The sequence below is a fragment of the Myxine glutinosa genome, chromosome 2, assembly GCF_964187855.1.
Source record: "Myxine glutinosa chromosome 2, kmMyxGlut1.1, whole genome shotgun sequence".
Classification (NCBI taxonomy): Eukaryota; Metazoa; Chordata; class Myxini; order Myxiniformes; family Myxinidae; genus Myxine; species Myxine glutinosa.
This window is the reverse complement of record NC_136262.1, coordinates 188495923-188523683: the sequence shown is the minus strand read 5'-3', so window position 1 is coordinate 188523683 and position 27761 is coordinate 188495923. Positions and strand designations below refer to the sequence as shown.

The 27761-nt window shown below is 48.2% G+C and overlaps 1 protein-coding gene across 15 annotated transcripts in view; it reads right to left on the bottom strand.

Moving 5' to 3' along the window:
- CTDSPL2 (CTD small phosphatase like 2) overlaps positions 1-27761 on the bottom strand; it is a 102368-nt gene that overhangs the window by 6850 nt on the left and 67757 nt on the right. For 7 of the 15 annotated variants that reach the window (XM_078772092.1, XM_068106580.2, XM_078772087.1 and 4 more), the window contains exons 9-12: positions 8969-9055; positions 8563-8625; positions 6385-6464; positions 4669-4795 (exon numbers count right to left, since the gene is read on the bottom strand). In XM_078772092.1, coding sequence (XP_078628218.1) covers positions 4669-4795; positions 6385-6464; positions 8563-8625; positions 8969-9055 — 357 coding nt within the window. Of the gene's footprint in view, positions 1-4668; positions 4796-6384; positions 6465-8562; positions 8626-8965; positions 9056-27761 lie in introns of all 15 variants that reach the window. The other 8 variants (XM_068106575.2, XM_068106581.2, XM_068106576.2 and 5 more) reach the window with 2 other exon arrangements.

Genomic DNA, 27761 nt, shown 5'->3' with positions numbered 1-27761 from the left:
TCAATCACAGGCTCTATTCCCATCATTTTTCGCAATTCATCATTTGTCTTCCTCTCTCTCAACGATACTCCGCACATCCATCGAACCATTCGCATTTCCACCCTTTCCAAACTTCGTTGCTGCTCTACATTCATTACCCATGGCTCGCTCCCATAAATCATAACACTTCTCACACATGCAGCATACACCTTTCCCTTCAGCTTCAACGACACTCCCCTCCTCATCAGCACGCCACTCAGTTCCCGAAAGTTCTTCCATGCACATCTCACTCTAGCAACCGTTGCCGAGTCTGATCCACCTTCTCCATTCAGCATGTCTCCGAGGTAGCAAAATGCACACCTTCCAGCTTCACGCCGTCTCCAAGATCCAACTAAACATTTCCTCCATCTGCAGCTCCCTCTGTGCACACCTTACATTTGAATGTAGCTGCCACACTGGTTAATGACCCTCTCAGACCACTACATTTTTGATGAACCCACAGCGCACATTGTACATTGAATGGAGTTCACTCCGACACCCTTCCTGCACACAGCACAGGGCCACTTCCCAGTTCTTTCCACCTCACCACATGCTTTACCACTTGCCATCACCTTCGTCTTTCCGATATTCACCTTCAGACCTTTTGTCTCCATACATTCCTTCCACTTGTTCATCTTTTCCTTCAGTCCATCCATACTTTCCGCAATCAACACCAGATCATCTGCATACAACAACTCCCACGGTGAACCCTCCTTTACGTTCTGAGCCAGCACCTCCATCACAGCTACAAACAGCTACAAATGCACTCCCACCTTCACCTCAAACTCACCACTGTTCCCGTCCTTCGTCCTTACAGCTGTGCGCGCTCTTTTGTACATTGCCATCACTACTCTGATCAACCATTCCTCCACTCCTAACTTCCTCATTGATCATGTCAATACTTTGCATGGAACCCTATCGAATGCTTTCTCCAGATCAACAAACCCAAGAAACAACTTCTTCCTCTTCTCCATGTACTTCTCCTGCAACTGCCTCACAATAAAAAGCGCATCTGTCGTTCCTCTTCCTGGCATAAATCCAAACTGCATTTCGTCGATCTTCACTTTCTTCCTTATCCTTATCCTCCTCTCCAACACCCTTTCCAATACCTTCATTCCATGCTCCAATAACTTTATCGCTCGGTACAAGCCACACTCTAGAGGATCACCTTTCCCCTTGTATAGAGGGACGAGGGTACTCAGTTCCCAATCCACTGGAATGCGGCCTTCTTTCACCGCCAGGTAACAGATCTCTGTCAATCTCCTCACATCCCAACTTCCTGCTGCCTTCAACATATCTCCCACAACTCCCGTCGGCCCTCCCGCTTTTCTACTCTTCATTGCTTTTATCGCTTCCTCAACTTCCTTCTCAGTTATCTTCTCTGCCGGTCCTAAAACTGGGTTACTCTCCATGTTGCCATCCCATTCATTCTCTGTATTCAACAGCATTTCCATATATCTTTTCCATCTTCCTTTAATTCCATCTGGGTCGACAACGATTTGTCCCACTTCATCCTTCAAGCAACTCACCCCCATCACATCACACCTCTCTTTCGCTATCTGCTTTGCAATCCTGAATACTGCTCTCTGACCCTCTTCCGAATCCAAGCGTTCTCCGAACATTTTCCTACATGCCACCTGCGCCTTTGCTACCTTCTTGGCTGCCTTATAACTTTCATGCTCTGCTGTTTCTGCTCCCGTACCCTTCGCCTTCTGCCACTCCTTGAACTTCTTCCTCTTCTCGTCAATCCTCTTTCCAACTTCATCATCCCACCACCATGTTTCCGAGTGCCTCGGTGGTCCTTTTGTCCATCCACATACCTCACCAACGGCTCCCAACAGACTAGCTTTCATTGACATCCAACCACTTTCAAGCTCAACCACATCATCCTCGACCCTACTCAGCCTCTCTTTTAATGCCTCCCTTACTGTCACCTCTTTCAACCTCCACACCTTCATTCTCGGTTGGTACTTCACCCGCCGAGCTCTCCTCGCACCTTTCACCCTTATGTCGCAGACAACCAAGTGGTGCTGTGAAACAGCCTCCTCCCCCGGGATCACCTTTGTGTCCCGGAGGTGCCCCCTATCTCGCCTACGCACCATCAGGTAGTCAACGGTTGTCGTCGACCCACCTGACGTGTATGTAACAAGCTTATTATCCTCTTTCTGGAACTGAGTATAACAAATCAACAAATCAGCTCCATCAGCAAACTCCAAAATCCTTTCACCTTCTCCATTTCTCACACCATATCCGTAACCCGAATGAACTCCCTCAAAACCATCCATACTCCTTCCCACATGTCCATTTAGGTCTCCTCCTACCACAACAACTTCCTCATCTTTCACGTTTTCCATCAGCTTCTCTATCGCACACCAGAACTTGTCCTTCTCTTCATCGCTCCGACCAACCTGCGGGGCATATCCCGAGATGACGTTCACCAAGAGCTTTCCAATCATCATTTTCACCATCATCAACCTATCACTCACTCTAGTCACACTCACCACACTGTCTACAAACTCCTCAGAAAACAGGACACCAACACCATTCATGCCCTCCAGGCACCCTTGCCACAAAAACTTGTATTTCTGTCCCTGCCTACCCTTCACCATTCTCACACCACTTCCCTTCCATCTCGTCTCTTGCAAACAACATATGTCCACTCTTCTTCTGACCAATACTTCCACCACTTCTCCTGATCTCCCTGTCATTGTCCCTACATTCCATGTCCCAAACCTCAGAAACCGATCTCCACTTCGGGCTGTACCCTGCCCATATGTAGTTGTAATTGTCATGGTTCTCTTTTTGAGGCAATGTTTTTATGGCCGGATGCCCTTCCTGACGCCAACCCTCTTAGGACAGGCAGGGATACGGTGTACCTATTCTAATCCAGGGTATACACTGGGAAACGTTTAAAACATGGGAATTCTGGGGGGGGGGGGGGCATCACGGTTGCGGGAGCCCCGTCAGCACCACACGACGTCGGCCCAGTCAGCACCACACGACGTCGGCCCGGTCAGTACCACACCACGTCGGCCCGGTCAGTACCACACCACGTCGGCCCGGTCAGCACCACACCACGTCGGCCCGGTCAGCACCACACCACGTCGGCCCAGTCAGCACCACACCACGTCAGCCCGGTCAGCACCACACCACGTTGGCCCGGTCAGCACCACACCACATCGGCCCGGTCAGCACCACACCACGTCGGCCCAGTCAGCACCACACCACGTCGGCCCGGTCAGCACCACACCACGTCGGCCCGGTCAGCACCACACCACGGCGGCCCGGTCAGCACCACACCACGGCGGCCCAGTCAGCACCACACCACGGCGGCCCGGTCAGCACCACAACACGGCGGCCCGGTCAGCACCACACCACGGCGGCCCGGTCAGCACCACGCCACGTCGGCCCAGTCAGCACCACACCACGTCGGCCCGGTCAGCATCACACCACGGCGGCACAGGCAGCACCACACCACGGCGGCCCGGTCAGCACCACACCACGTCGGCCCGGTCAGCACCACACCACGTCGGCCCGGTCAGCACCACACCACAGCGGCCCGGTCAGCACCACACCACGTCGGCCCGGTCAGCACCACACCACGCCGGCCCCATCAGCACCACACCATGTTTGCCCGGTCAGCACCACACCACGTCGGCCCGGTCAGCACCACACCACGTTTGCCCGGTCAGCACCACACCACGTTTGCCCGGTCAGCACCACGGCGGCTCGGTCAGCACCACACCCTTGGAAAGGACTTCAATGCACGTCAGCCCGGTCGGCCCAGAGCCTGGCGCGAAGTCCAAGGACATCAGCACGTCATCCGAAAACAGCTCCGGTTGGTGCGAACCACTCGGTCAATGGCACGAACCAGGTCCCGACACGCCCTTGCTCACTTGGCCCCGATGAAGGCCTCGATGGGTGTTCTCCAAACAGGGGCAAAATCGCCCAAGCCGCGCTGGATTTCAGCAGCGGAAGCCTTGCTCGCTCGGCCCCGATGAAGGCCTCGCTGGGTGTTCTCCAAACAGGGGCAGAATCGCCCAAGCCGCGCTGGATTTCGGCGGCGGAAAGCAGCCACGAAGCGACGATATTCGGTCGGGCTGTAATGCGAACACCACGGCGGCCCGGTCAGCACCACACCCTTGGAAAGGACTTCGATGCTGTGGAGAGATCGAAGCAAGCCTCCATGCTCGAGCGGACCGGAAGCGGAAGCCCGGTCCATTTTATAAGGTCATCTCTTCGAGATTGACATGACCTATCTCCCGCCTCTTTCGTTCGAACCTCAAAAACTAGGATGTTGAGAACGATTCCAAATGCACGAGTTATTTATTTAAGGAAGTCCTTTCATGATGTTTCATAATGTTTTAATTTAATAAATGTGTTATAATATTCAATTCTAGGCTTGAGGTATACTTGTGTTGAGAAAATGGTGTCTCATATCTCGGATTTAAGCGTATATAATTATTTTGTTTCAAATAAATAAGTTCATTTGAAATTCGCAGAGAATAAAAAAAAAAACCATGAAAATTAATTACACATAAATGTTAAGTAAACTACAGCATGCTGCTTATTCAAAAGGATGAGGGCAAAATTAGAACTCGAACATCCCTTAGACGTTAAAGCAATCTTGCATGTTTCATGCCAACCTACCTGGTAGGCAAAAGCCTGCGGGGAGTTGTCCACAATGATTGTTTTAGACAAATCCCTGCCCAAGATATTGAGATCCTTCACGTAGTTTCCTTGAACGCAGACACAGTGCTCTCGAAAAAGTCTGTGCCTGTCAACATCACACCATTGTCATGTCATTATCAGAGGGGAGCGAGAGTGAGGGTTGGGGAATGAGGGCTTAGTTTAACAAATAAACAAAAGAAAAAACAAAGAAACAAAACAAACATGTTAAGTTGCATAACGAATATTTTCTGAACAAACAAACAGAACAGATAATTTCGAAACCAAATTCGAAATTTGCTTTGATTAATGCCATCAAGACTTCCACCAAGTTGTTATCCTTGGTATTTAATTATGAAAAGGAAATAATATTGGTTGATTTTCAAAGGTATTCATAACTCTTGTGTAAGGTATTATGCAGACTGCACATGGCTGCTGGTTTGCATCATTGTTGGGAGCGCAGCTGTGCTGCTGTTGCAGTGCCACCTGTATATTACAGCAGGAATTTGGAAACTGGTCAAGGTGTCGATGGTAAATCACATACTCTTCGCAAAAGACATGGAGGGATATTTAAGTCCACCCAGTAATGATTCAAAGTCCATCCGAAGGACGACACTCTCAATGAAGTGCCAGTGCGACAGTTTATAGTTAGCTGATGATCAAACCCAATATAAACCGTTCAAAGGTAAGTGTACTATGTCTGTGCCATTCTGTCAGGATTAAAACTTGGTTTGTTGAAACCTTAACCCTATCTAGGCTGGGGGTGGAGGGACAAGATCAAAACAGCCCAGCCCAGATAGCCTTAGGCAGTGGTGAACAAAACTTTAACTTAAAACGCTCACTTAAAAATAAAATAATTATCGTATCCGAATCCATATTCAGATCTTCACCAAAATCGAATAGATTCGGTCTCGTCACGCACCCAACCTGTCCACCACGTTTTGTCCAAATCCAACCACAACTTTTTGAGATATTGTGCTATATAACGTTTTTGGCCCTTTGTCTCAATGGTGAAGAATCACTTAAAAAATTATCTGATCCGGATCCAGATCTTCACCAAAATTAAATAAATTCTTCCTTGTCACATACCCAACCTCTCCTCCAAGTTTCGTCCAAATCCGTCCACAACTTTTTGAGATATCCTGCTATATATAATTTTTGGCCCTTTGTCTCAATGGTGAAGAATCACTTAAAAAATTATCTGATCCGGATCCAGATCTTCACCAAAATTAAATCAATTCTTCCTTGACGTACACACAACCTCTCCATCAAGTTTGGTCCAAATCCATTGACAACTTTTTGAGATATCCTGCTATATATCGTTTTTGGCCCTATCCCCCAATGGTGAAGAATCACTTAAAAAATTATGCTAGCCAGATCCAGATCTTGATCTTCACCAAAATCTAATCATTTTCAAATCATTTGTTGAAACAAATGCCTCTATATCTCCACTAAAATTTGACCAACTTAAGATAAAAACAAATAAACTACCACTTCGAGTGGTTCAATATGCGCTGAGCAATGAAACTTCAGAAAACACGAGCAAATTTTTGAAAATAAAATATTCAGAAGTGCCATGGTAGAAAAAAAAATGTAAGATGATTGTTCACCTGATGAAAGCCTAAAAATTAGGCATAATGCAACTTGTGTAGATGGCTGCGTCAAAAAGATAGAGAGAAATATGGAAACAAAACTTACTTGACCAACTTTTTCTTCGGGTCCAATATGTTGAGAAGTTTGTCAGCATAAACCTTCTTTGAAGCAGTAAAAAGAATTATCTGCAAAAGCCAATACATTTATAATCAACAAAACGAAGCATTTAACAATTCGGAGCCTTCTTGGGCATATAGAGGGTTTCTAAAATGATGTACAACTTTATATTTAACTACAATCTTTTGTCTAATCTGGCCGTGCAAGAGTGAGTGCGACCGTCCGAGACTGCGAAAGGTCCCTTTCACCACTCTTTCCCTGTACGAAGCCATGCATCCTGTGAGTAATTAACGAGTAGCGGCTTCCTCGCTCCCTCCAGCCTCCCCCCCCCCCCCCCCCCCTCTCTCTTCCTCATATATGGTGATTTCAATTGTTACCATGCTAATTGGCTGGGTATTGGTACCTATCTCACCAGCCATGCCACTACAGCAAAAGACTTCTGTGACTTCATGGGATTATGTCCTTACGAAGGTCAACATCTCAATAGGCATTCTCAGAGAACATCCTCAGTGCCGGTAAGTCTGGCATTTCACTCAAGAAAACTGGCAGGGACTGCAAGCAGCCATTCCACTTCAGGACTGGTCTCCCATATCGACTGCCTTTGATATCAACTCAGCCTGGGAATTCTTCCACAGAAACCTCCTCTCCCTTGTGCACAGATTCATCCCATATCGTTATGAGTTATCATACCCATCCTCCCACCCATGGTGCTGTGATGCAGCTGTTGAATCCTGCAGTGAGGTAGTTGACTAGAAACAACTTGCATTCTCCTCCTGGAAGGCAAATACGACCAAAGGCAATCCCAGCTCATTCCAAAAAGGCCACAACAAGTGTGTGTCCACTCTCAGGAGAGCCAGAAAATAACATCTATCCAACCTCAAGATTGAACTTTCATACTCGTCTCCCTCCTCTACCACCTGGTGGAACCTTGGCGAGTCTGTGTCTGGAGTGTGCTCCACCTCCATCTCTTCTCTTCTCTTTCTTCAAATGGCACCACAGTCCCGATGACTCGGGAAATGTTCATCCCAATAACTTCAAAGCACCATTAGACATGTGCAGTGGTGCACCGTCTTCCTCGAAGATGACTGAATTCATAGTGATACGTTACTTCCTTCTCGGTGCCGGAAGGAATCTTCTCTGCAGCATATCCACATATCTATGCGTGTTGACAGTCACTGTTTGGCTGGCTTCATTCTCAAAGAAGAAAAGTCATATTATACCACGACATCCGATCGCATAGCAAACCATTACTTTCGCTACAGAAACTGGTTCTTCCATGTGTTTGCGTGGTTGGTCTTCTGCCCAAAATAGAATGTTCTGTTGGGTGCTGAGATGGAATTGGGTCTCATGTCTGATGAAGACGTTGCCTGGTCTTTCTCGATCCGCTGGGCAATGGCGGTGCAAAATTCGAACCTCTCCCTAGTATTCCTTTAAGTCTGGTGCTGCATTAACTGTATCTTGTATGTAGTTTCAGATCGTCGTATACGATTCTGTCAACAGTCGTGCGAGAAGTTCCCACCAGCTGTGCAAGTCGGTGTATCTACTTTTTCAGAGAAGCCTGCAAAGGTTCTCTTACAGCCTCTATTTTGTCAGGTGTTCTCACTGAAGGTTTTCGACCAGCATCCTTTAGTTAGGTCTTTCACACTTCCAGTATCAAAAACTTTTCAACAATACCTTTGATGGTTTTGTATTGTGGAATTCTTGCACTTGGATAGACCCCACAAAACTGCCTTCGTATATAAATATAAACATACGACTTTGTCGCAAAAAAACGTCTCTAAAATGAGTGTCCGCTGGGGCACAGAGAAATTGTTCGACATGGTTGAAACATCTATGCGAAAAAAAACTTTAAACCTTGTTCTTTAGATGACCTGAAAAAAATGAATCGGGTCACATTAGTAAAATTATGACAGCTATTTGAAAAGTTGCACATCATTATGTACAATCCTGTATATTACTGTATATCTGAGAATTAATAATTAATCTATATTAAAGCAAATTTGTGTGTGAACTCTCACACTCACAGACCGATTGCAAAACCATCTCCTGTCACTTAAGGAACAGGCGAGACTAATAAAATAAATAAACTACAGATAAATAAACTACAGATATACAAGAAACCTTCAGAACAAGCCGAACAGAGTCAGCAACCACATGCTTTCGTACCTCATAAATCTGAGACATTCTTCTCAAGAATTCTTGGAAGTGTGGCCTTAATCTCACATAAACCTGAAAAAAGGAAAAAACACGATGTAAAAGGAGAAAAGATAAACTACTCGCATAAAAAAGCACAAATACAGCCACGACCCTTTTCATATTATACCTTCTCACTCAAATTGAAAAAAATTCCTAAGAAACCCTATAACTGGAAATGACATTCAGTCACAATTTCATGCAAGTCAGAAGAATAGTTAATGTTTACACCGAATAAGGTAATCTAGTACAATGAAAACTTCTCGAATAAAGACTTCCACAGTATCAAGTGGAATAGAAAAGAGAAAGGTTCATAATGTTGCTATTTAAACTAGTTTTTGTATTATGTCCAGTAAAATATGGAGAAACAAGAGACCACCTGGTAGCTAACATCTTGAAAGAGAACGGGGAAAGTAAGTGCCGCATCCTCCAGCTCATTGAGACTGCAATGCACCAACGTTTCATCCTGTCAAGCCAAGAGTATTTGAAGAATGAAGAACTGGTCTTGCTGGTGAATGCAAGTGTAGGTATGCGTTGGCAGACAGGGAGAACAATGGATGAAATCAACAATAAGTTGATGGAGGTATAGATCCCTCCGGCAAAGCGTTAATGCCCGAAACATCAGCTTCTCACGGAAGTTAAGATACCTCAATCAACATCTGTTGATTCCATCCAGAAGAGTATTTGGTTCATGTTGGAAAAAAATGCATTAATTCATGCAAACGAACCCTCTTATATGAATGACCACCAACATCTGCACACAATCATAGTATTTGCAAAACTTTACTCCACGACTGAGGCCAAAGTGTTATGACAACTGATTATTCAAAAAAGAAATACTGTGCTGTTAAGAGAACAGTAAGGGTGAAAGGTGCAAGGAGAGCTCGGCGGGTGAAGTACCAACCGAGAATGAAGGTGTGGAGGTTGAAAGAGGTGACAGTAAGGGAGGCATTAAAAGAGAGGCTGATTAGGGTCGAGGATGATGTGGTTGAGCTTGAAAGTGGTTGGATGTCGATGAAAGCTAGTCTGTTGGGAGCCGTTGGTGAGGTATGTGGATGGACAAAAGGACCACCGAGGCACTCGGAAACATGGTGGTGGGATGATGAAGTTGGAAAGAGGATCGACGAGAAGAGGAAGAAGTTCAAGGAGTGGCAGAAGGCGAAGGGTACGGGAGCAGAAACAGCAGAGCATGAAAGTTATAAGGCAGCCAGGAAGGCTGCAAAGAAAGAGGTAGCAAAGGCACAGGAAGCATGAAGGAAAATGTTCGGAGAACGCTTGGATTCGGAAGAGGGTCAGAAAGCAGTATTCAGGATTGCAAAGCAGATAGCGAAAGAAAGGTGTGATGTGATGGGGGTGAGTTGCTTGAAGGATGAAGTGGGACAAATCGTTGTCGACCCAGATGGAATTAAAGGAAGATGGAAAAGATATATGGAAATGCTGTTGAATACAGAGAATGAATGGGATGGCAACATAGAGAGTAACCCAGTTTTAGGACCGGCAGAGAAGATAACTGAGAAGGAAGTTGAGGAAGCGATGAAAGCAATGAAGGGTAGAAAAGCGGGAGGGCCGACGGGAGTTGTGGGAGATATGTTGAAGGCAGCAGGAAGTTGGGGTGTGAAGAGAATGACAGAGATCTGTAATCTGGTGGTGAAAGAAGGCCGCATTCCAGTGGATTGGGAACTGAGTACCCTCGTCCCTCTATACAAGGGGATAGGTGACCCTCTGGAGTGTGGCTCGTACCGAGCGACAAAGTTATTGGAGCATGGAATGAAGGTATTGGAAAGGGTGTTGGAGAGGAGGATAAGGAAGAAAGTGAAGATCGACGAAATGCAGTTTGGATTCATGCCAGGAAGAGGAATGACAGACGCGCTTTTCATTGTGAGGCAGTTGCAGGAGAAGTACATGGAGGAGAGGAAGAAGTTGTTTCTTGGGTTTGTTGATCTGGAGAAAGCATTCGATAGGGTTCCACGTGAAGTATTGACATGGGCATTGAGGAAGTTAGGAGTGGAGGAATGGTTGATCAGAGTAGTGATGGCAATGTACAAAAGAGCGCGCACAGCTGTAAGGACGAAGGACGGGAACAGTGGTGAGTTTGAGGTGAAGGTGGGAGTGCATCAGGGGTCGGTACTAAGTCCACCACTATTTGTAGCTGTGATGGAGGTGCTGGCTCAGAACGTAAAGGAGGGTTTACCGTGGGAGTTGTTGTATGCAGATGATCTGGTGTTGATTGCGGAAAGTATGGATGGACTGAAGGAAAAGATGAACACGTGGAAGGAATGTACGGAGACAAAAGGTCTGAAGGTGAATATCGGAAAGACGAAGGTGATGGCAAGTGGTAAAGCATGTGGTGAGGTGGAAAGAACTGGGAAGTGGCCCTGTGCTGTGTGTAGGAAGGGTGTCGGAGTGAACTCCATTCAATGTACAATGTGCGCTGAGTGGGTTCATCAAAAATGTAGTGGTCTGAAAGGGTCATTAACCAGTGTGGCAGCTACATTCAAATGTAAGGTGTGCACAGAGGGAGCTGCAGATGGAGGAAATGTTGAGTTGGATCTTGGAGACGGCGTGAAGCTGGAAGGTGTGAAAACATTTTGCTACCTCGGAGACATGCTGAATGGAGAAGGTGGATCAGACTCGGCAACGGTTGCTCGAGTGAGATGTGCATGGAAGAAGTTTCGGGAACTGAGTGGCGTGCTGATGATGAGGGGAGTGTCGTTGAAGCTGAAGGGAAAGGTGTATGCTGCATGTGTGAGAAGTGTTATGATTTATGGGAGCGAGACATGGGTAATGAACGTAGAGCAGCAACGAAGGTTGGAAAGAGTGGAAATGCGAATGGTTCGACGGATGTGCGGAGTATCGTTGAGAGAGAGGAAGACAAATGATGAATTGCGAAAAATGATGGGAATAGAGCCTGTGATTGATGCTGTGAAGAGGAACAGGTTGAGATGGTTTGGTCATGTGTTGAGGAAGGATGAAAGTGACTGGTTGAGAAGAGTGGTGGAAATGAATGTAGAAGGAAGCAGAGGACGGGGAAGACCGAGAAAGACTTGGCTAAAGATGGTGGAAGAAGAAATGCGGGCAAGGGGGTTAACAAGGAGAGATGCAGAAAATAGGGCAAAATGGAGAAGATTGTCATGGGGACCGCAAGGCTAACCCCCGCTCTAGCAGGGAAAATGGCCTTTAAAATGCATGTTGTTGTTGTTGTTGTTGTTGTTGTAAGAGTACACTCCCTCTACCCCACCCACGTACATTTTGTCTGTTTCTGTTGCTCTTTTAAATAGAGAGTTCATAGAACACATTACCTTGCACTTTCTTAAGAAACAAGGATATGGACGGAGTCTTCAAGCGGCAAATTTGATTGGTCGTGCTGACGTAAAATGCTGCAATATTTTGTCCACGTACTGCTAAATGGAAGCTAAATGGTATTAAAAGTGCTAAAAAGTCGATTTGTGTTCAAGTGTTCAAATTAGTGCTGGCGATAAACTGGATGAGACAATAATCGTGCTTTAGCTTTGCTATCGCGATAACGATAATGGAAATTAATTATCGTGGAAACGCATGACGTAAAACTCACCTTGAACCTGGATATTGATGGTGTATTGGCTGCGTTTAGTGGTTAGTATTGTCGCGTTCCTTTGCAATTAAAATCTTTACCAGGAAACAGATTAGCCGAGCGAGCTTTAACTGCGGGCATTGATCAAATATGGCAGAGTGCATGCACGTGGGGGGGAGGAGGATGAGGATGCTGAAAATCACTTACCTCACGGATCCCGCCAGCAGTCTTCAACCTGCAAAAAGTAACTCAAACCGTAGCGGATTTAAAATGTATAAAAAATAAACTGGTATATTTTATGGAAAACGCGACGCTCAAATAAATGTCCTAAATTTGGATCCCTCACATCAGACTTACACACAGACGGGGGGGGGGGGGGGGGGGGGATAAAATAACGTGGAAAGGAATGGTGTGTGATTTTATTTAGTGTACTTAGCTCAAATGGGCTGAAGTATCCTGTCAGGAACAGTCTCGGCCCCAGACTCGCCTTCCGGACGCGGCTCCGTGCTTGGCAGGAAGAAGGCTGCCCAGTCGTTGGTGCGAACCTCTCGTTCCGCGCTGCTAGGCCAGCGAACTCTGCAGCGGCAGGCCTCGCTTGTATGCTCGTCGCTCGCACGTGAACGCAGGGGAGGAGAATCGTTAGCGCTCCACCGTCTGTCGTCGTCCAACAAGCAAGAGTCCAGGGTCAAGAACGCAAGGGGCAACGTCCAGTGCAGGGAGAAGGTCCAGAACAAGAGGGAAAACGTCGGTCTCTCTCCACTTTTTATCAATCCCTCGTGACGTCCTCCGCCTCTCTCCACCAATCCCTGCCGGCCAACACCACAGGCTCAGTTCTCCACCAATGGCCGTGTCACTTCTCTCTCATGCCATCGGTCAGTGGCCAATCAGTACGTCGCTTCCTTCCACCAATCAGCGGGTCGCTTCTTGCTCCGCCCCTGGCCAATCACAAGTCCTTCCATACTCTGGCCTTGGTCAACTCCCGCCCAATAGCGAGTCCTTCTGGGCGTGGCTCTCGGCCTGCCTGAGCAATGTTTTATCGCCATGTTGGCACAATGCATGGGCGCTTCCTGCCTGCACTACCCGGTGAGTTGTATTGGGGGGGGGGGATTTAATTAGTGTGTGTGGTGCTTTTGGGCCTTTCCTGCTCTACGTGTCTAGTGCGTTGCCATACGGGACGAAGGATAAATCACAAGGTCTCACAAACAGGGGAATCTTACTATAATTCACCAAATGTCCGCCTGTCCGTCCATCCGTTCGAAGGTACCGCAAAAAGGGCTGAACCGATCGCAACTAAATGTTGGGTGGGTAATCCTGGGGCCCCTGGAGTAAAATAGGCTATATTGTTTTTCCAATTTTTCCAATTTTTCCAACCACGATGGAATAATATTTACCGATATGAACAGTGATGTGGCTTTTTTATTGAAATTCTACAAATACTGTTTAGATTTTGATTAGAATTATGAACCTGCCGCGAATGCGGAAGTGGACAGATGACGGCAATGCGCAGGTTTGATAATCCCAATACAACCGTCATTCAATCGTAATGTTAAATCGTTAAACGTTAATCGTTTTGTTAAAGTATCAATTGATGATTGGAATTGAGCGAATACAATTACGATTTTGAATTCGTAATTGTGTTCACCCAACTGTACGGAACTTCACATCAGGATTTAAATACTTGTTTATGTCACAAATGTTGTTAAAAGTTTATTTTTTATATTAATGTTATTTAATTTGTGATTGGAGTTATGCTGTTTGGAATGAAAAAAGAAATCGAGTTCAAGTGAATGACAGAATGCCGCGATGGTTTCTACTTTCTAAATGTGAAATTCACGGATCGCCATATGCAGATTTGCCATTGACTGGGTATAGAACAAACGTACCCGTTTGTTTGCGAACGGTTACGTTTTTCATGGAAGTCCTTCACGAACTTGCTGTCCATGTCTGACGTGTGACTGAAGGTGCTACAGGAATATGGGGTTTTTTTTGGTTTCATGCTTTAGCATTCGCCATTTCTGCATTGTCTGTTTGCCTCTGGCCTCCCACCCGTGCATAGCACGGGTACCTCACTAGTTAACATAATCCCTACTCTAGTTAACACAAGGCCATCCTTGTATGACCACAAATATACGAGCTTAATCCAACATACGGGCTAAACAGGTCCTCTACTTATGCACATCACAATGGTTCTTCCTACCCCCGATCATCGGAGCATCTACCTATACAGATCTACCTGAATCTATATATCACTCCACCCCAAAATTCATAACAGCATGTTTAGTTTCTCTCAAAAGATATACCCATATTAAATGCAGCATTATAAAAAATAAACAGGTGGTATAATAGTAATGCATATTCTCCACGATGTAATTAGAATGAAACACCTTTAGAGGCCATTTTTCCCCACAGAGCAGGGGTTGGCCTTTTTCAGGCACTGTGGTCCACTTTTTGAAGCAATGTTTAATGGCCAGATGCCCTTCCTGTCACCAACCCTGTTTATTTTTTATTATTATTATTATTATTATTATTATTTTTTTTTTGCATACAAGATCGAGGCTCGTGAAAGAGCTAACATTAATCACACAGAAAGACAAACCGACACATAAAACATAACATGGGGAGCGGTAGACAAGATGGGGAGAGAGGGGGAAGGAAGGGGGGGGGGGGTGGGAGAGGTATAAAACATGTGGACACTGCCAGGACTTCCAGGAAAGAAGTTGGAATTTCAAACAAGGTGGATCTGGGGTGAATTAGCGGAGTAAGAAAAGATCAAGGTTTTGGATGGGGGAAGATAAGAGATGGTGGTGAACAGCTGTTTTAAAGACCTGGAGGGAGGAGTGGGATTGAAGGGAGTGTGGCAGTTTGTTCCAGAGGTGGGAGAAAAGAGGCATGAAAGAGTGAAGGTGAGCAGAGAGCCGAGATTTCGGCAGTTTATCCATCAGAGGGTTGCTGGCAGATCTTGTGCGACCTGCAGGAATATTTGGGGGACAAAGCACAGAGAGCTGGGGGAGCAAGGCCGGAGAGGAGTCGGTAGAAGACAGAAAGACCACCTACCTGCCTGTGGTGAGTGAGTGAAAGGCCCTCGGAGCTAGCTTCATCACGGGAGATTCCAATGATTCTGAAAGCTTTGGTTTCAACAGCGTGAAGCCGAGCTAGGTGTGAGGCAGGAGCACCGGCCCATAGGGGAGAACAGTATTCCATTGAGCTGTGGATGAAAGCCTTGTATGTGGTGAGGAGCTCAGGTGTGCCGAGGAAGGACTTCGCATGACGGAGGATGCCCAGTCTGCGACTGGCTTTGGAGGCCAGCTTGGAAATGTGGTTTTCCCAAGAAAAATCATGGCAGATAGTGAGACCCAAAAGCTTGAGCGACAGAACTTCTTGGAGAGGATTGTTGAGCAAGTAGATGGGAGGGTTGTCCAGTCGATCTTTTCGGAGAGACATAGTAAGAGTGTGAGATTTGTCAGGATTGAAAGACATGTTCCACTTGCTTGACCAGTCTGTGATTTTATCCAGGTCTTCAGAGAGTGAGGAGGCTGCAGACTGCCGATCTGAGGGAAGAGGAATGGAGTGGCAGAGAGTGGAGTCATCAGCAAAGAGATAGAGAGGATTTTCCAGAGAATCGGATAGATCATTGATAAAGACCAGAAAAAGCACAGGGCCCAGAACACTGCCTTGGGGAACTCCAGCCTGAACAGGAAGGGGGGATGAGAGAAATCCATTCAGGGCCACACGTTGACTACGACCAGAGAGGAAGTCCGCAAGCCATGCAATGAGATTTCCATGGATACCATAGGAGGAGAGTTTGGTGAGCAGAGCTGGGTGCCAGACCGTATCGAAGGCACGTGATATGTCAAGGGAGACAGCTCTGATTTCCTGTTTGGCATTGAGAACCTCCATCCATTGTTGAGACAGCAGAAGCAGCATGTCCAGAGTAGAATGACCTGGTCTGAATCCAAATTGATGATCGGAGATCAAGCCATTGGAGAAGAGGAAGGATTTGATATCCGAAGCAATGATGGATTCCATGACTTTGCTGATAATTGGGAGCAGGCTGATTCGTCTGTAGTTGCAAGGATCTGTTTTTGCACCTTTTTTGTGTAAAGCGGTAATGTTTGCTGATTTCCAGGATGCTGGCAGGTGACCTTGAGCAAAAGAGAGGGTGAAAAGAACAGAGAGAGGGTGATAGAGCGGCAGAGAAGGATTTTAGGACCCGTGGGCTGATGCCGTCTGGTCCAGTTGCAGAATCAGAGTCGAGGTTTGACAAAAACTCCTCCACCTTGTCAGGAGAGAAGGACACAGAGTCCAGGAGCAGTTGGGTTCGACTTGGTAAGGTGGGAACAGAGAGAGATGGGTTTGGGACACAAGATTTTGAGGCAAACACAGAGTTGAGGCATTCGGCTTTGTCACGTGCGGTGTCAACTGTGTAGCCATTTGAGGTAAGGGGGGGGGGGGGGGGTAGAGGGGGAACAAACACGAGAAACTGATTTGACCAGACGCCACCAGGATTTGGAGGAAGGAGACAGGTTTGAGAGTTCATTCTTGAGTGTGGAGAGATAGTGCTTCCTGGCACTCCTGAGGGTAGCCACACACTTGTTCCGAGCTTGGTGGAAGGAACTGAGATTGCCTTCAGCTGGATTAGCCTTCCAAGAGGCAAAGGCAAGTTGTTTCAGGGCAACTGCCTCACCACAGGATTCAGTGTACCATGGATGGGAGGAAGGGTAAGACAACTGAAGATGAGATGGGATAAATCTGTGCATGAGAGAGAGCAGTTTGCTTTGGAAGAATTCCCAGGAAGAATTGATGTCAGAGGCAGTGGAGATGGGAGACCAATCCAGACGATTGATGGCTGCTTGAAGACCATCCCAGTCGGCCTGAGTGAAATGCCAGACTCGTCGACGCTGAGGAGGCTCTCTGAGAATGGCCAGAGAGATGTCCACTTTAACAAGCACATGATCAGAAGAACCGATTGGGGCAGAAGAAGAGCAGCAGACATTAGCAGGGAAGTTTGTCATAACCAAGTCTAGAAGAGAAGATACTCAATTGGCTGAGATCCGGGTCAGGAAATTGACAAATTGTGTCAATCCCAGTGAGTCACAGAAGTCCTTTGCTGAGGTGCCATGACTGGTGAGAGAGGAACCCACACCCAACCAGCTGGCATGATGACAGTTGAAGTCACCACATATGAGGAAGAGAGAGTTGGGATGAGTGGATAGAAGTTGGTCCATGTTGTCAGACAGTGAAATGTAAATGGAGTCATCACTGTTTGGAGGACGGTACATAACACATATGAACAAAAGGTGGGAGCGGAGAGGAAGCCGTAGCCAGAGGTACTCCTGGGGGTGAGGAGGAGAGAGGGCAGTGCAAGGAGAGTGGGGGAAGAGAGTTTTTGATAAAGATAGCCACCCCACCACCAGGACGAGGCTCAGGTCTATCATACCGGAGGAGGGAGTAACCAGGAAGAGATATTAAGGAATCAGAGACATCTTGAAGGAGGAAGTCTCTGTTAAGCAGATCAAGTCTGGATTGTCAGAAGCAACCTGTATGGAGAGATCAGTCAGGTTTGAGCGAAGGCCCCGGATGTTTGAGGTCCATACCGTTAATGAAGAGAGAGGGGGAGCATCGGGTACAGGACAGGGGAGGGGAGGAGTAGGGTAAGATGAAGGATGAGAGGGGGAGGTAGGAAGAGCAGTTGATAGTGTGTCAGAGATACTTCTTCAATCTTGTGTTGTAGTGTCGCTGCATCCTCGTTATAGTCTGCTAGAACCGCAAGATCATCTGCATAATCTGCATCTGTAATCTTCTTGGATGGGTATCGCCGACTTTTCCGTTTACTTCGGGTAAATCCAAGTTCATTGTTGGTGTCTATTGCTTTGCGTAGCACATAATCGAGACATATTATGAATAAATAGGGAGCGAGGGTATCACCCTGTAAAACTCCTGCCATGATGTCAAAACAGTCTGTATCGCCGTCAGGTGATTGGACTATTGCATGCGAGTTCTTATACAGCATCATGATGGCATTAACTGTCTCCTGAGGTATCCCGAATGCTAGCAGTATCTCCTTCATCTTAACTCGATGGATGGAGTCGAAAGCTTTCGAGAAATCAATAAATAGGAAAACAGCAGGAAGATTTTTAGCTTTAACACCTTCAAGAAGACGTCTAATAGTAAGGATTTGCCTGGAGGTCGATCTACGAGTACGAAAGCCATTTTGATTTTTTCGCAGAACTGTTTCTATATGCGGTTCTATATGTTTATCATTAAGCAATAAACACCAAAACAAACAACCAACTACTCAAGGTGCCAAAATCGGCAATCTGTTTAAGTGCGCTTTATCTGCGTACAAAGTTGTGCACTCAAGACAACATTAAGTTAAAGATCGAGAAGATGACCGTACTTGGTTTGCGGAGTTTTGGTACTGAGGACAAGGACAAGCAAGTCAACTCGTTCTTCTCTCCTCTCACCATTCTCAGGGGACAGAACGGAGTGGACAAGACAGTATGTATCATCACCTCCGCCACCTTTGTTTTTTGTTTTTTTTACGTTTTCACCTGTTCGTTTTCGACACCGGAAGTACATTTGTTTTCACCCGGCTTACACTTGTGTTACGGGGTCCTCCCCTATCCTCTGGTCTCGGTAAACCTCCGAACCCCGAGAGGGTCCCCGGCAGAAAGATATGTTATCCTTGGTTGAAATCAATCAAATCAATAATGAAACCACACCAAGGGTTATGAACAAACAATAATATTGTTGCAGATTTGAGAATCCTGTTTGTAAATATGCCCCTCTAGTGATCCTTGTAAATACCTCCGTTAATTGTAAAGGTCAAAGGTCGTCCCCTTAGCTAGTCCATGTACAAGCACGTAGGCCACCATATACCCTTCTAAATAGTTATTTCTTATTCTATGTAGTTTAAGGCTCTGTTTCCCACTAGTTGACTCTGCATTGCACCAAATGACATAAGATAGATCCCTCCGACACGCCCATGGCCTCTTCAAAGTGCCAGTAACATTGGGCGGTTTTCTGCAGCGTTCGCCACTACTGCTTTGGGCGGTTTTCTTCACCCCAAGACTCCATTGAACACGAGGTCATCTCGGAGCAGGAGGTGGGAGGAGTCAGCCAAGCGCCAGGAACAAGGTGTGGCTTTGCCAACGCCTCCTCAAGGGGCGGGATCGGTGAGCCCTCGCGACCAATCAAGGCCGAGGCGAGCTCACCGATGGGCGTTTCCAACAGGCCGGCGGTTTGATCGCCACGCGCCTCATAAAAGGGGGTGGGGAAGGACTGCGGAGCCAGATGCGGAGATGCGGCAGATGAGTCAGATAAGCGAGAGACCTCCGATGAGCTTTGAGTCCACCGCAGCTTTGAATCCACCGCAGTTTTGAGTCCACCGCAGCTTTGAATCCACCGCAGCTTTCAATCCACCGCAGCTTTGAATCCACCGCAGCTTTGACCACCGCAACTTTGAGCTTTGACGGCAGTTTTGACCGCGGCCGCGAAGCAATGCCGCCATGCGAACACGATTGAGGAGGGTCGGCGGCTGCTCACCTCGAGCCGCGCCATCACACCAACCGGACCCGCATCCTTCCCGCCCTGTGATCCCACCTTCTCGTCCGTCCAGCCATCCACCTCCTGCCATTCATTTCTGCTTCATTCCCCATGTAAGTCTGATTGTCGTCTGTCCTTTGTGTTGTCCCTGGGAATAAGTAAGACTGTATAGGTAAGCTAGTATTGCACTGTGTCTTCCTCTGCTTCTGTCATTATTTTCGTATTTTTCCTTCTTCCTTGGTTTCTTTGGTCTTGTAAATATTAGTAATAAATCCCTATTCTTCCTACCTTGCCTTCTTTCCTTTACATCCGTTTCGTCTTAGTGATTTCTCGATTGAGTACCTGTGGCGTGATTTTGGCCAACGTTTCGGAATCGGGTTAGTGAATGCTAATGACTCAAACTTCGGGTTGCTAAAAACCGCTCAGCAACTAGACCATCTAAAACCGTAGTTCGAGCGGGAGTCCCTCCCCTGCTTTGCGGTCAGGAGTGGCACTCAGGTCCTTGGGACTTTTCGTAGACCAAATACCCTGGCTGCTCCCGACCGGAAGGAGCGTTGGGACCCCCAGGACTCACGTCGGTCAGTCGCGGACAAGGGGATTAATCCCCCCTTGGTAAGGGGAAAAGGGGCCGACGTTGAGATCCACAACAAATTGGTGTCAGGAGCGAGATTCGGACCTGAAGTGCGCTTAGCGCACTCAAAATTACGAGTGGCCAAAATTTTATAAAAACATCCGAAATTTAAAATCGTGCCATGGATAATCAAGGCGATCGGGTGCCGGTGGGGGAGATAGAAGGGTTAGAAGCGACCCAGGACCCCAGGGAAATGTATATGGGGGAGAGAGAGGAGAGCAATGAGGATGTGGTTGAGAGGGTATCAGGTGCACAAGATGGCGCCCTCGCGCACGAGGTTTCAGGCGCACAAAATGCCGCCTCGCACGAGCGCGCGGTAGCCGCGCCCGCTGCGCCAATGGGGGTGGTCCAAATGCAGGCCCTCATGGAGCAATTTATGGCACAAATGCAGGCGTCCCTGAACCTGCAGGGGGACAAATCAAGGGCGGAAATCAGAGCAATGAGGGACGACGAAGCGCGGGGTACCAGTGAGCAATTGGGGGCAATGAGGGACGAAGCGAGGGGTACCAGTAGCCAAATCGGGGAATTGAGGAATGACATGGGAAACCAAATTGGAGGATTGGAACACAGAATGGGGGAGCGATTAGAAAACCAAATCGGGGGATTGAGAGACGGGTTAAGTAATATGGGAAATCAAATTGGGGGGCTAGAAGCCAAATTTGAGGATTCAGACAGTAAATTTGATGGTTTAGACAATAAATTTGGGGGTTTAGACAATAAATTTGGGGGTTTAGACAACAAATTTGAGGGGTTAGACAACGGAATGAAAGAGGCGAAGAATGGGTTAACGAGGTTAGAAAACACCATGGAAGGCAAATTGAGGGAAATAGGGGAGCAATCCGCCCGGGAAGTTAAACAGATGGGAGATCAGATAGAGGAGGTGAAAATCGGGTTGGAAACTAAATTGGATGCCCAGAGGAATGATTTGGAACAGATGAGGGCAGAATCTACCAAAGAGATGGGAGAAATGGGGGAGGATATCAGACGAGGTGTGGGCGAGGAGGTCGCGGGGGTACGCGAGGAGGTAAAGCAGGGTGAGGAGCGTATGGAGAAAGAGGTGAGAAATAGTACGGCTAGGTTACAGGGGGGCATAGAAGACCTGACAAGGGGAGTAGGGCAGCTGACGGTGGGACAAAAGGAATTGGGGGAGCAAGTGGAGAAGAACACTGCGGTAATCGGGGGGTTGAAGGCGACTCAGAAAGCGATAAAAAAGGAACTCATAGCGACAAAGAGGGAATGTCAGATGGTACATGAGGGGTTGACAAAGAGGTTGGACAAGGTGATAGAGGCAATGGAGACGAAAGAACGGGAAGTAAGGACGCACATAGAAACGACCAAGGTGGCATTAGAGGAAGAAATTGAGGGGGCGCACCGGGAAATAAAAGAGGTAAAGCAAAAATTAGAGGAAGTGGAAGAGGGGGTGAGTGAAATTAAGAAGAGACGGAGGGAAACTAAGAGAGAGATAAAGGAGGAGGTGATGGAATTGGTGCAAGGTCTGTGCTCAAATCATGATGATGTGCTTACTAACCAAATAAAGAGTTTGCAGGTGGCGGAGGAGGAGCGAAGACGAGGTGCCGAGGTGAGTGGCGATATACTCGGAAATGTATATGGTGTGAGGGGAGATTCAGTCAGCTTGGGTGTTGGTTTAGACCCGGGTGTTTGTGAGAGGCCGCTGGTAAGGTGTGCGACAGGTACAGAGTGTGAAGGAGGAGGTGTGCGAGGATGTCCGACTATGGGGTGTGTGAGAAAAAAGTGCGCGCCGAGGAGTGAGTGTGCTGTCGAGAGTGAGTTGGTCGTGGCGCGGGTGCGGGGGGGGGGGAGGCACATTGAAGCGCGTGATGGGGAGTGTTACAGGGGATGTAACGGAAGAGTGCACACCTGTGGTGAGTGTTACAGAGGGCGTAACGGGAGTGTGCGCAAGAGGATGCGCGAGAAAGGTGTGTAACAGAGGAGTGCATGATTACGGAGTGCGCTGTCAAGAGTAAGGGTGAATGCGCGACCGAGTGCGGTGGTGAGTGACGAAAGTGACACGGAGCACGAGTTGGTTGTCGCAGGTGAGAGAGGATGCACACCTGGAATGGAAGGATGCACACCTGGAATGGTCGAGCGCGTGTGGGAATGCACACTTGAGTTGGTAGTGAAGCACGTGATTGGGTGTGCGGATGAGTGCACAACCGTGGTTGTCACAGAGGATGTGACCGAGGATTGGGCGCAAAGAGGTGTGTTGATGAGGTGTGCGAACGATGAGTGTGTGCCAAGGTGTGCGGTGGTCAGGTGTGTGACGAAGTCTGTGAGCGTAATGAGTGTACCTGGGGGGTGTGTAAGAGAAGGTGCAATGACGGAGAGTATGGAGACACCTGGATGTGTGAATAAGGAACGGAACGCGTGGTGTGAGCATGCAAGTGAAGCATCGACGTTAAACGGAGCAGCGGTTAGATCGACTTTTAGCCGAAGCGAGCCCCTGGTTCGTGCCGGGCTTTGTGTGCAGCGGGAACCAGCGGGGATCGTAACCACGGCGGTTTCGAAAGAACCGCCGTGCGCGATCCACACCGGGCCTCGCTCTGAACGGTCGCGTCCGTGCTCCGCTAAGCGGCGCGGGCGGGCCGGTTCGAGGACAGGTAGGAAGGGTCGACACGGCGACCCCTTGTGGTTGCAGCGCTCCGGCCGGCCGAGATTGGGGCATCGGACGGTTCCGTGCCGAGATGGTGCGTGGAATCTCGGCCCGAGTAAGCCTCCTTCCCTGCACCGAATGCCGGACGGACCCAACCGCCGGCAACGAACCACCCGCATTCATTGCTCGGCTTTGCGAAGCCAAGCTTTGGAAATGTAAAGACGCACCGAGGCTCAGTTATAGCGGACTGTGATGATAATAGTGTTTTGACCCGAAATTTAGAATAGTGAATAGGATTGGTAGAATGATTGGCAGTGATTGGCAAATTTTGATTTGCAGGAAATTGGATGGGCAAAATTAATAGTAGGAGATGCCCGATGTGGTGGGATGGCAAATCCACCATCCCTCACAAGATGGGGCACATGAGCTATAGGTTTATGGGGTTTGGCAGTGAAAACTAGCCCGGGAGGGTTAGGATAAAATGATAGGGATCTAGAGAAGATGACCATAGGTAACGGTAGAGGTAAGTAGCGACATTGGACAGGTAGTCGGGGACATAGAGAGGTTAGAATGGATGATAACGACGTGGTATGTGCTTAGTTTAAAGGGAAGACGGGGAGCACCAAGTTAGAAGGAAACCAGGGAGATCAGATGATGCCGTGTGTTTGAGAATCGAAAGTGTATGGAGCAGTGTATGAGTGAGTGCGGTAATTGTGAGTTGTATTGAGGGTGGAGGTGTATGGAGCAGTGTATGAGGAACAATTGCGGTTGTGCATTGTATTGAATGATTGAAGAAGCCTGGGAGGAAGGAGGGTGCAGGTGGCACCAGGTGTGATTGCACAGGTGTGCAAATGAACAGGTGTGTGGAATACATGGAGTATGGAATACATGGAGTATGGAATGGATGGTGTGGAGGGAGTATGGTGGAAACTGTGGAGTGGAGTGGATGGTGCGAAGGTGTGAATGGGGGAAAAGTGGACCCCTATCACGAATACCCGGGGAGGGTAGTTTAAGAGTTAGGTAGAGGGAATAGGTAAATTGTGGTTGGATATTGGCATCTGTGGTGCGTGGTGGAAGAATGGTGTTTGGATGGGTGCATTAGTGTCGTGGAAACGGCTGGGCGTGTGGCCTGTTAGTGTGTGTAGTTAAATGGGCACTCCACCACTGTGAGGATGTCGGCAAGGTGAGGCCGCAGGTGGGCTCTGGGAGCCGTTAGAGATGTGGATGGGGCCCAAGGATCCGGAGGACGGACCCGGGTAGCCCAGTGCCAGAGAGGGCACCGAGAGGGGAGAGCGCCAGAGAGCCTTCCCCAGGTAGATAGGTTAGAGTAAGGAGCAGGTAAGCTCGGAGGCAACTGCAGTGGTGGAGGTGTGCAGGTGGGTAGACCTGCTGGGAGAGCCACACGACTCAGCCCGGAAATTGTGCGAAGGCACAGGGAGTTGAATCGGGGGAGTGAGACCGCAAATTGATGAAGCACCACAGTTTGGTCAATGGGAATTTGGTTCTTAAAACGGCATAGAGTAAGTTGGCCAATGGATTGGCAGGGAAAGACCCCGGGTAGTGTAAAGTGTATTAAAGTCATTTAGAGGATAGTTAGGATTAGGAATCTCCTCGCACCATCTACATCCACTCACCTGGGATGACAAAACTCCACACCATGCCATGTTTTTATTATTTTTGTGCAAATGTTTGGAATGTGAGACGCATCATGACGCGGGTGTGACATTGTGCTGATGTTCCATCTCTCCCTTCTTATGAGGATTGATGATGAATTGGTGATGGCAAATTTAGACAATGGGATTGTGACGAATTTGGTATAGGGGAAATATGGGGAAGATGTGACAGTAGCAACGAATTGGTAATGTGTAGATTTTTTTTGTGTACATATGGGGTAAGGGCAAGGGTAGAGTAGGTAACGGGGGGGTGACGTACGGTAGGGACGAGCTTTTCTCCGCTCAGTCTCCAGACGCACCTCACTCTGCATTGCCTTCATTGATGTGTACCCTTGTGACCTTACCCCATACTCACCTGTCTTCTCTGTCTTCCTTCCCCGACCCATGGATCGTGCTCTCTGGGCACTGAGGGGAGCGTGCGGGGGTCCGCCATTGTGTGCCCGAATCCCCGCAACCAGCTGCCTGCATCCACGCACCACTTATGGACGACAGTCTGTGGCCAAGCACCAATTATGGACCACAAGCTTTGTGGCATGGCCCCTCTGCTGGGACCGGCCAGGTTGGCCAGAGGAAGATCTTGCTTGCGGACCTGGGTGACGTGGCACCTATGCCCTACAGGTGAACAACCCATAGCCAGCCCCTGTGGGCCATAAATAAAAAACGGACACGTTTTGTGCATTTTTCAGTTTTATTATCCACCAAATAGGCCGCAACCAAGAAGATGAAGTTGACAACATCTGGAAGAACAACGGCCAGCAGAGGGAGCCGAAGAGGAAGACCACCAACAGGGGTTTGTTTTTTATTTTTTTTGAACTATGGTGACTGTGCACTGACTGGTGCTTTATGGTGCTGGTGCGTCGATGCAGCGCAGGCTGCCCCCCCCCCCCCCACCATCCCCCCAAAAGAAAAATCACAGGTCCTGGGTTGCGTTTTGTAAATAGTCCAAGTAACGGCACTTGTAAATAATGCTCCCCAACGTTCATGTGTAGTTTTGAAAACAATTCCGCAATTCGGTTATCCTGTGGGCGTGAATCTGTTAGGTAGGGTGCAATGCAGCAGAGGGACATACTTATTTGTGTTTTAAAACTGTCACACTCAGGGTCAGGTTAATTGTAGAGGGAACTACACCTACGTGTCACACTAAGTAAAGTTTTATAGGCCCGGGACGTGCCTGGAGGATGAGGGTGCAGTGTTGCGGATTTGAGAATCCTGTTTGTAAATATTCCCCTCCAGTGATCCTTGTAAATACCTCCGTTAATTGTAAAGGTCAAAGGTCGTCCCCTTAGCTAGTCCATGTACAAGCACGTAGGCCACCATATACCCTTCTAAATAGTTATTTCTTATTCTATGTAGTTTAAGGCTCCGTTTCCCATTAGTTGACTCTGCATTGCACCAAATGACATAAGATAGATCCCTCCGACACCCCCATGGCCTCTTCAAAGTGCCAGTAACATTGGGCGGTTTTCTGCGGCGTTCGCCACTACTGCTTTGGGCGGTTTTCTTCACCCAAAGACTCCATTGAACACGAGGTCATCTCGGAGCAGGAGGTGGGAGGAGTCAGCCAAGCACCAGGAACAAGGCGTGGCTTTGCCAACACCTCCTCAAGGGGCGGGATCGGTGAGCCCTCGCGACCAATCAGGGCCGAGGCGAGCTCACCGATGGGCGTTTCCAACAGGCCGGCGGTTTGATCGCCACGCGCCTCATAAAAGGGGGTGGGGAAGGACTGCGGAGCCAGATGCGGAGATGCGGTAGATGAGTCATTTAAGCGAGAGACCTCCGATGAGCTTTGAGTCCACCGCAGCTTTGAATCCACCGCAGCTTTGAGTCCACCGCAGCTTTGAATCCACTGCAGCTTTGAATCCACCGCAGCTTTGACCACCGCAGCTTTGAGCTTTGACGGCAGTTTCGACCGCGGCCGCGAAGCAACGCCGCCGTGCGAACACGATTGAGGAGGGTCGGCGGCTGCTCACCTCGAGCCGCGCCATCACACCAACCGGACCCGCATCCTTCCCGCCCTGTGATCCCACCTTCTCGTCCGTCCAGCCATCCACCTCCTGCCATTCATTTCTGCTTCATTCCCCGTGTAAGTCTGATTGTCGTCTGTCCTTTGTGTTGTCCCTGGGAATACGTAAGACTGTATAGGTAAGCTAGTATTGCACTGTGTCTTCTTCTGCTTCTGTCATTATTTTCGTATTTTTCCTTCTTCCTTGGTTTCTTTGGTCTTGTAAATATTAGTAATAAATCCCTATTCTTCCTACCTTGCCTTCTTTCCTTTACATCCGTTTCGTCTTAGTGGTTTCTCGATTGAGTACCTGTGGCGCGATTTTGGCCAACGTTTCGGAATCGGGTTAGTGAATGCTAATGACTCGAACTTCGGGTTGCTAAAAACCGCTCGGCAACTAGACCATCTAAAACCGTGGTTCGAGCGGGAGTCCCTCCCCTGCTTCGCGGTCAGGAGTGGCACTCAGGTCCTTGGGACTTTTCGTAGACCAAATACCCTGGCTGCTCCCGACCGGAAGGAGCGTTGGGACCCCCAGGACTCACGTCGGTCAGTCACGGACAAGGGGATTAATCCCCCCTTGGTAAGGGGAAAAGGGGCCGACGTTGAGATCCGCGACAATATATTATAAATCACACCGGAATCATGACACAAATAATAATAACAATTCGCCCTACAATCACTATTTTTAAGATGGTACCACCTTATCTCGTCCTTTAACCCAAACACACAGTACTCCCCCAATGTCTCTGTACCCCTCCAAGGCGAGGTTCATTCGCTCCAGCGATCGTTGGATCAATGTCCGATCACAATCCATTGAGGCGTGGACGATCGAAGCAACCCACAGGTCATGTGGTCCAACACCCAGCACAATAGCGGTGGAATGGGAAACCTCCCAAAGACGCGCTCCGACGTACACGTTTGCGGTTCAATCAGTGAGTCTCCGTATGATCCTCAAAAGCCACTTTCTTGCACAGCCGTCCCCGGAAACCCACCAGGGAATAATGCCCGGCCGACGCGACAAAAACCTGTTCACTGCAGGTTGTGCGCGTGGCGAAAATGGCGGACGGTTTTCACTCGAACCGAGGCGTTGAGGCAAGGATACTCCGGAACCTCAATGAGGATACCCGACTACGTAGGCTCCACAGCACTCCGGCGATATC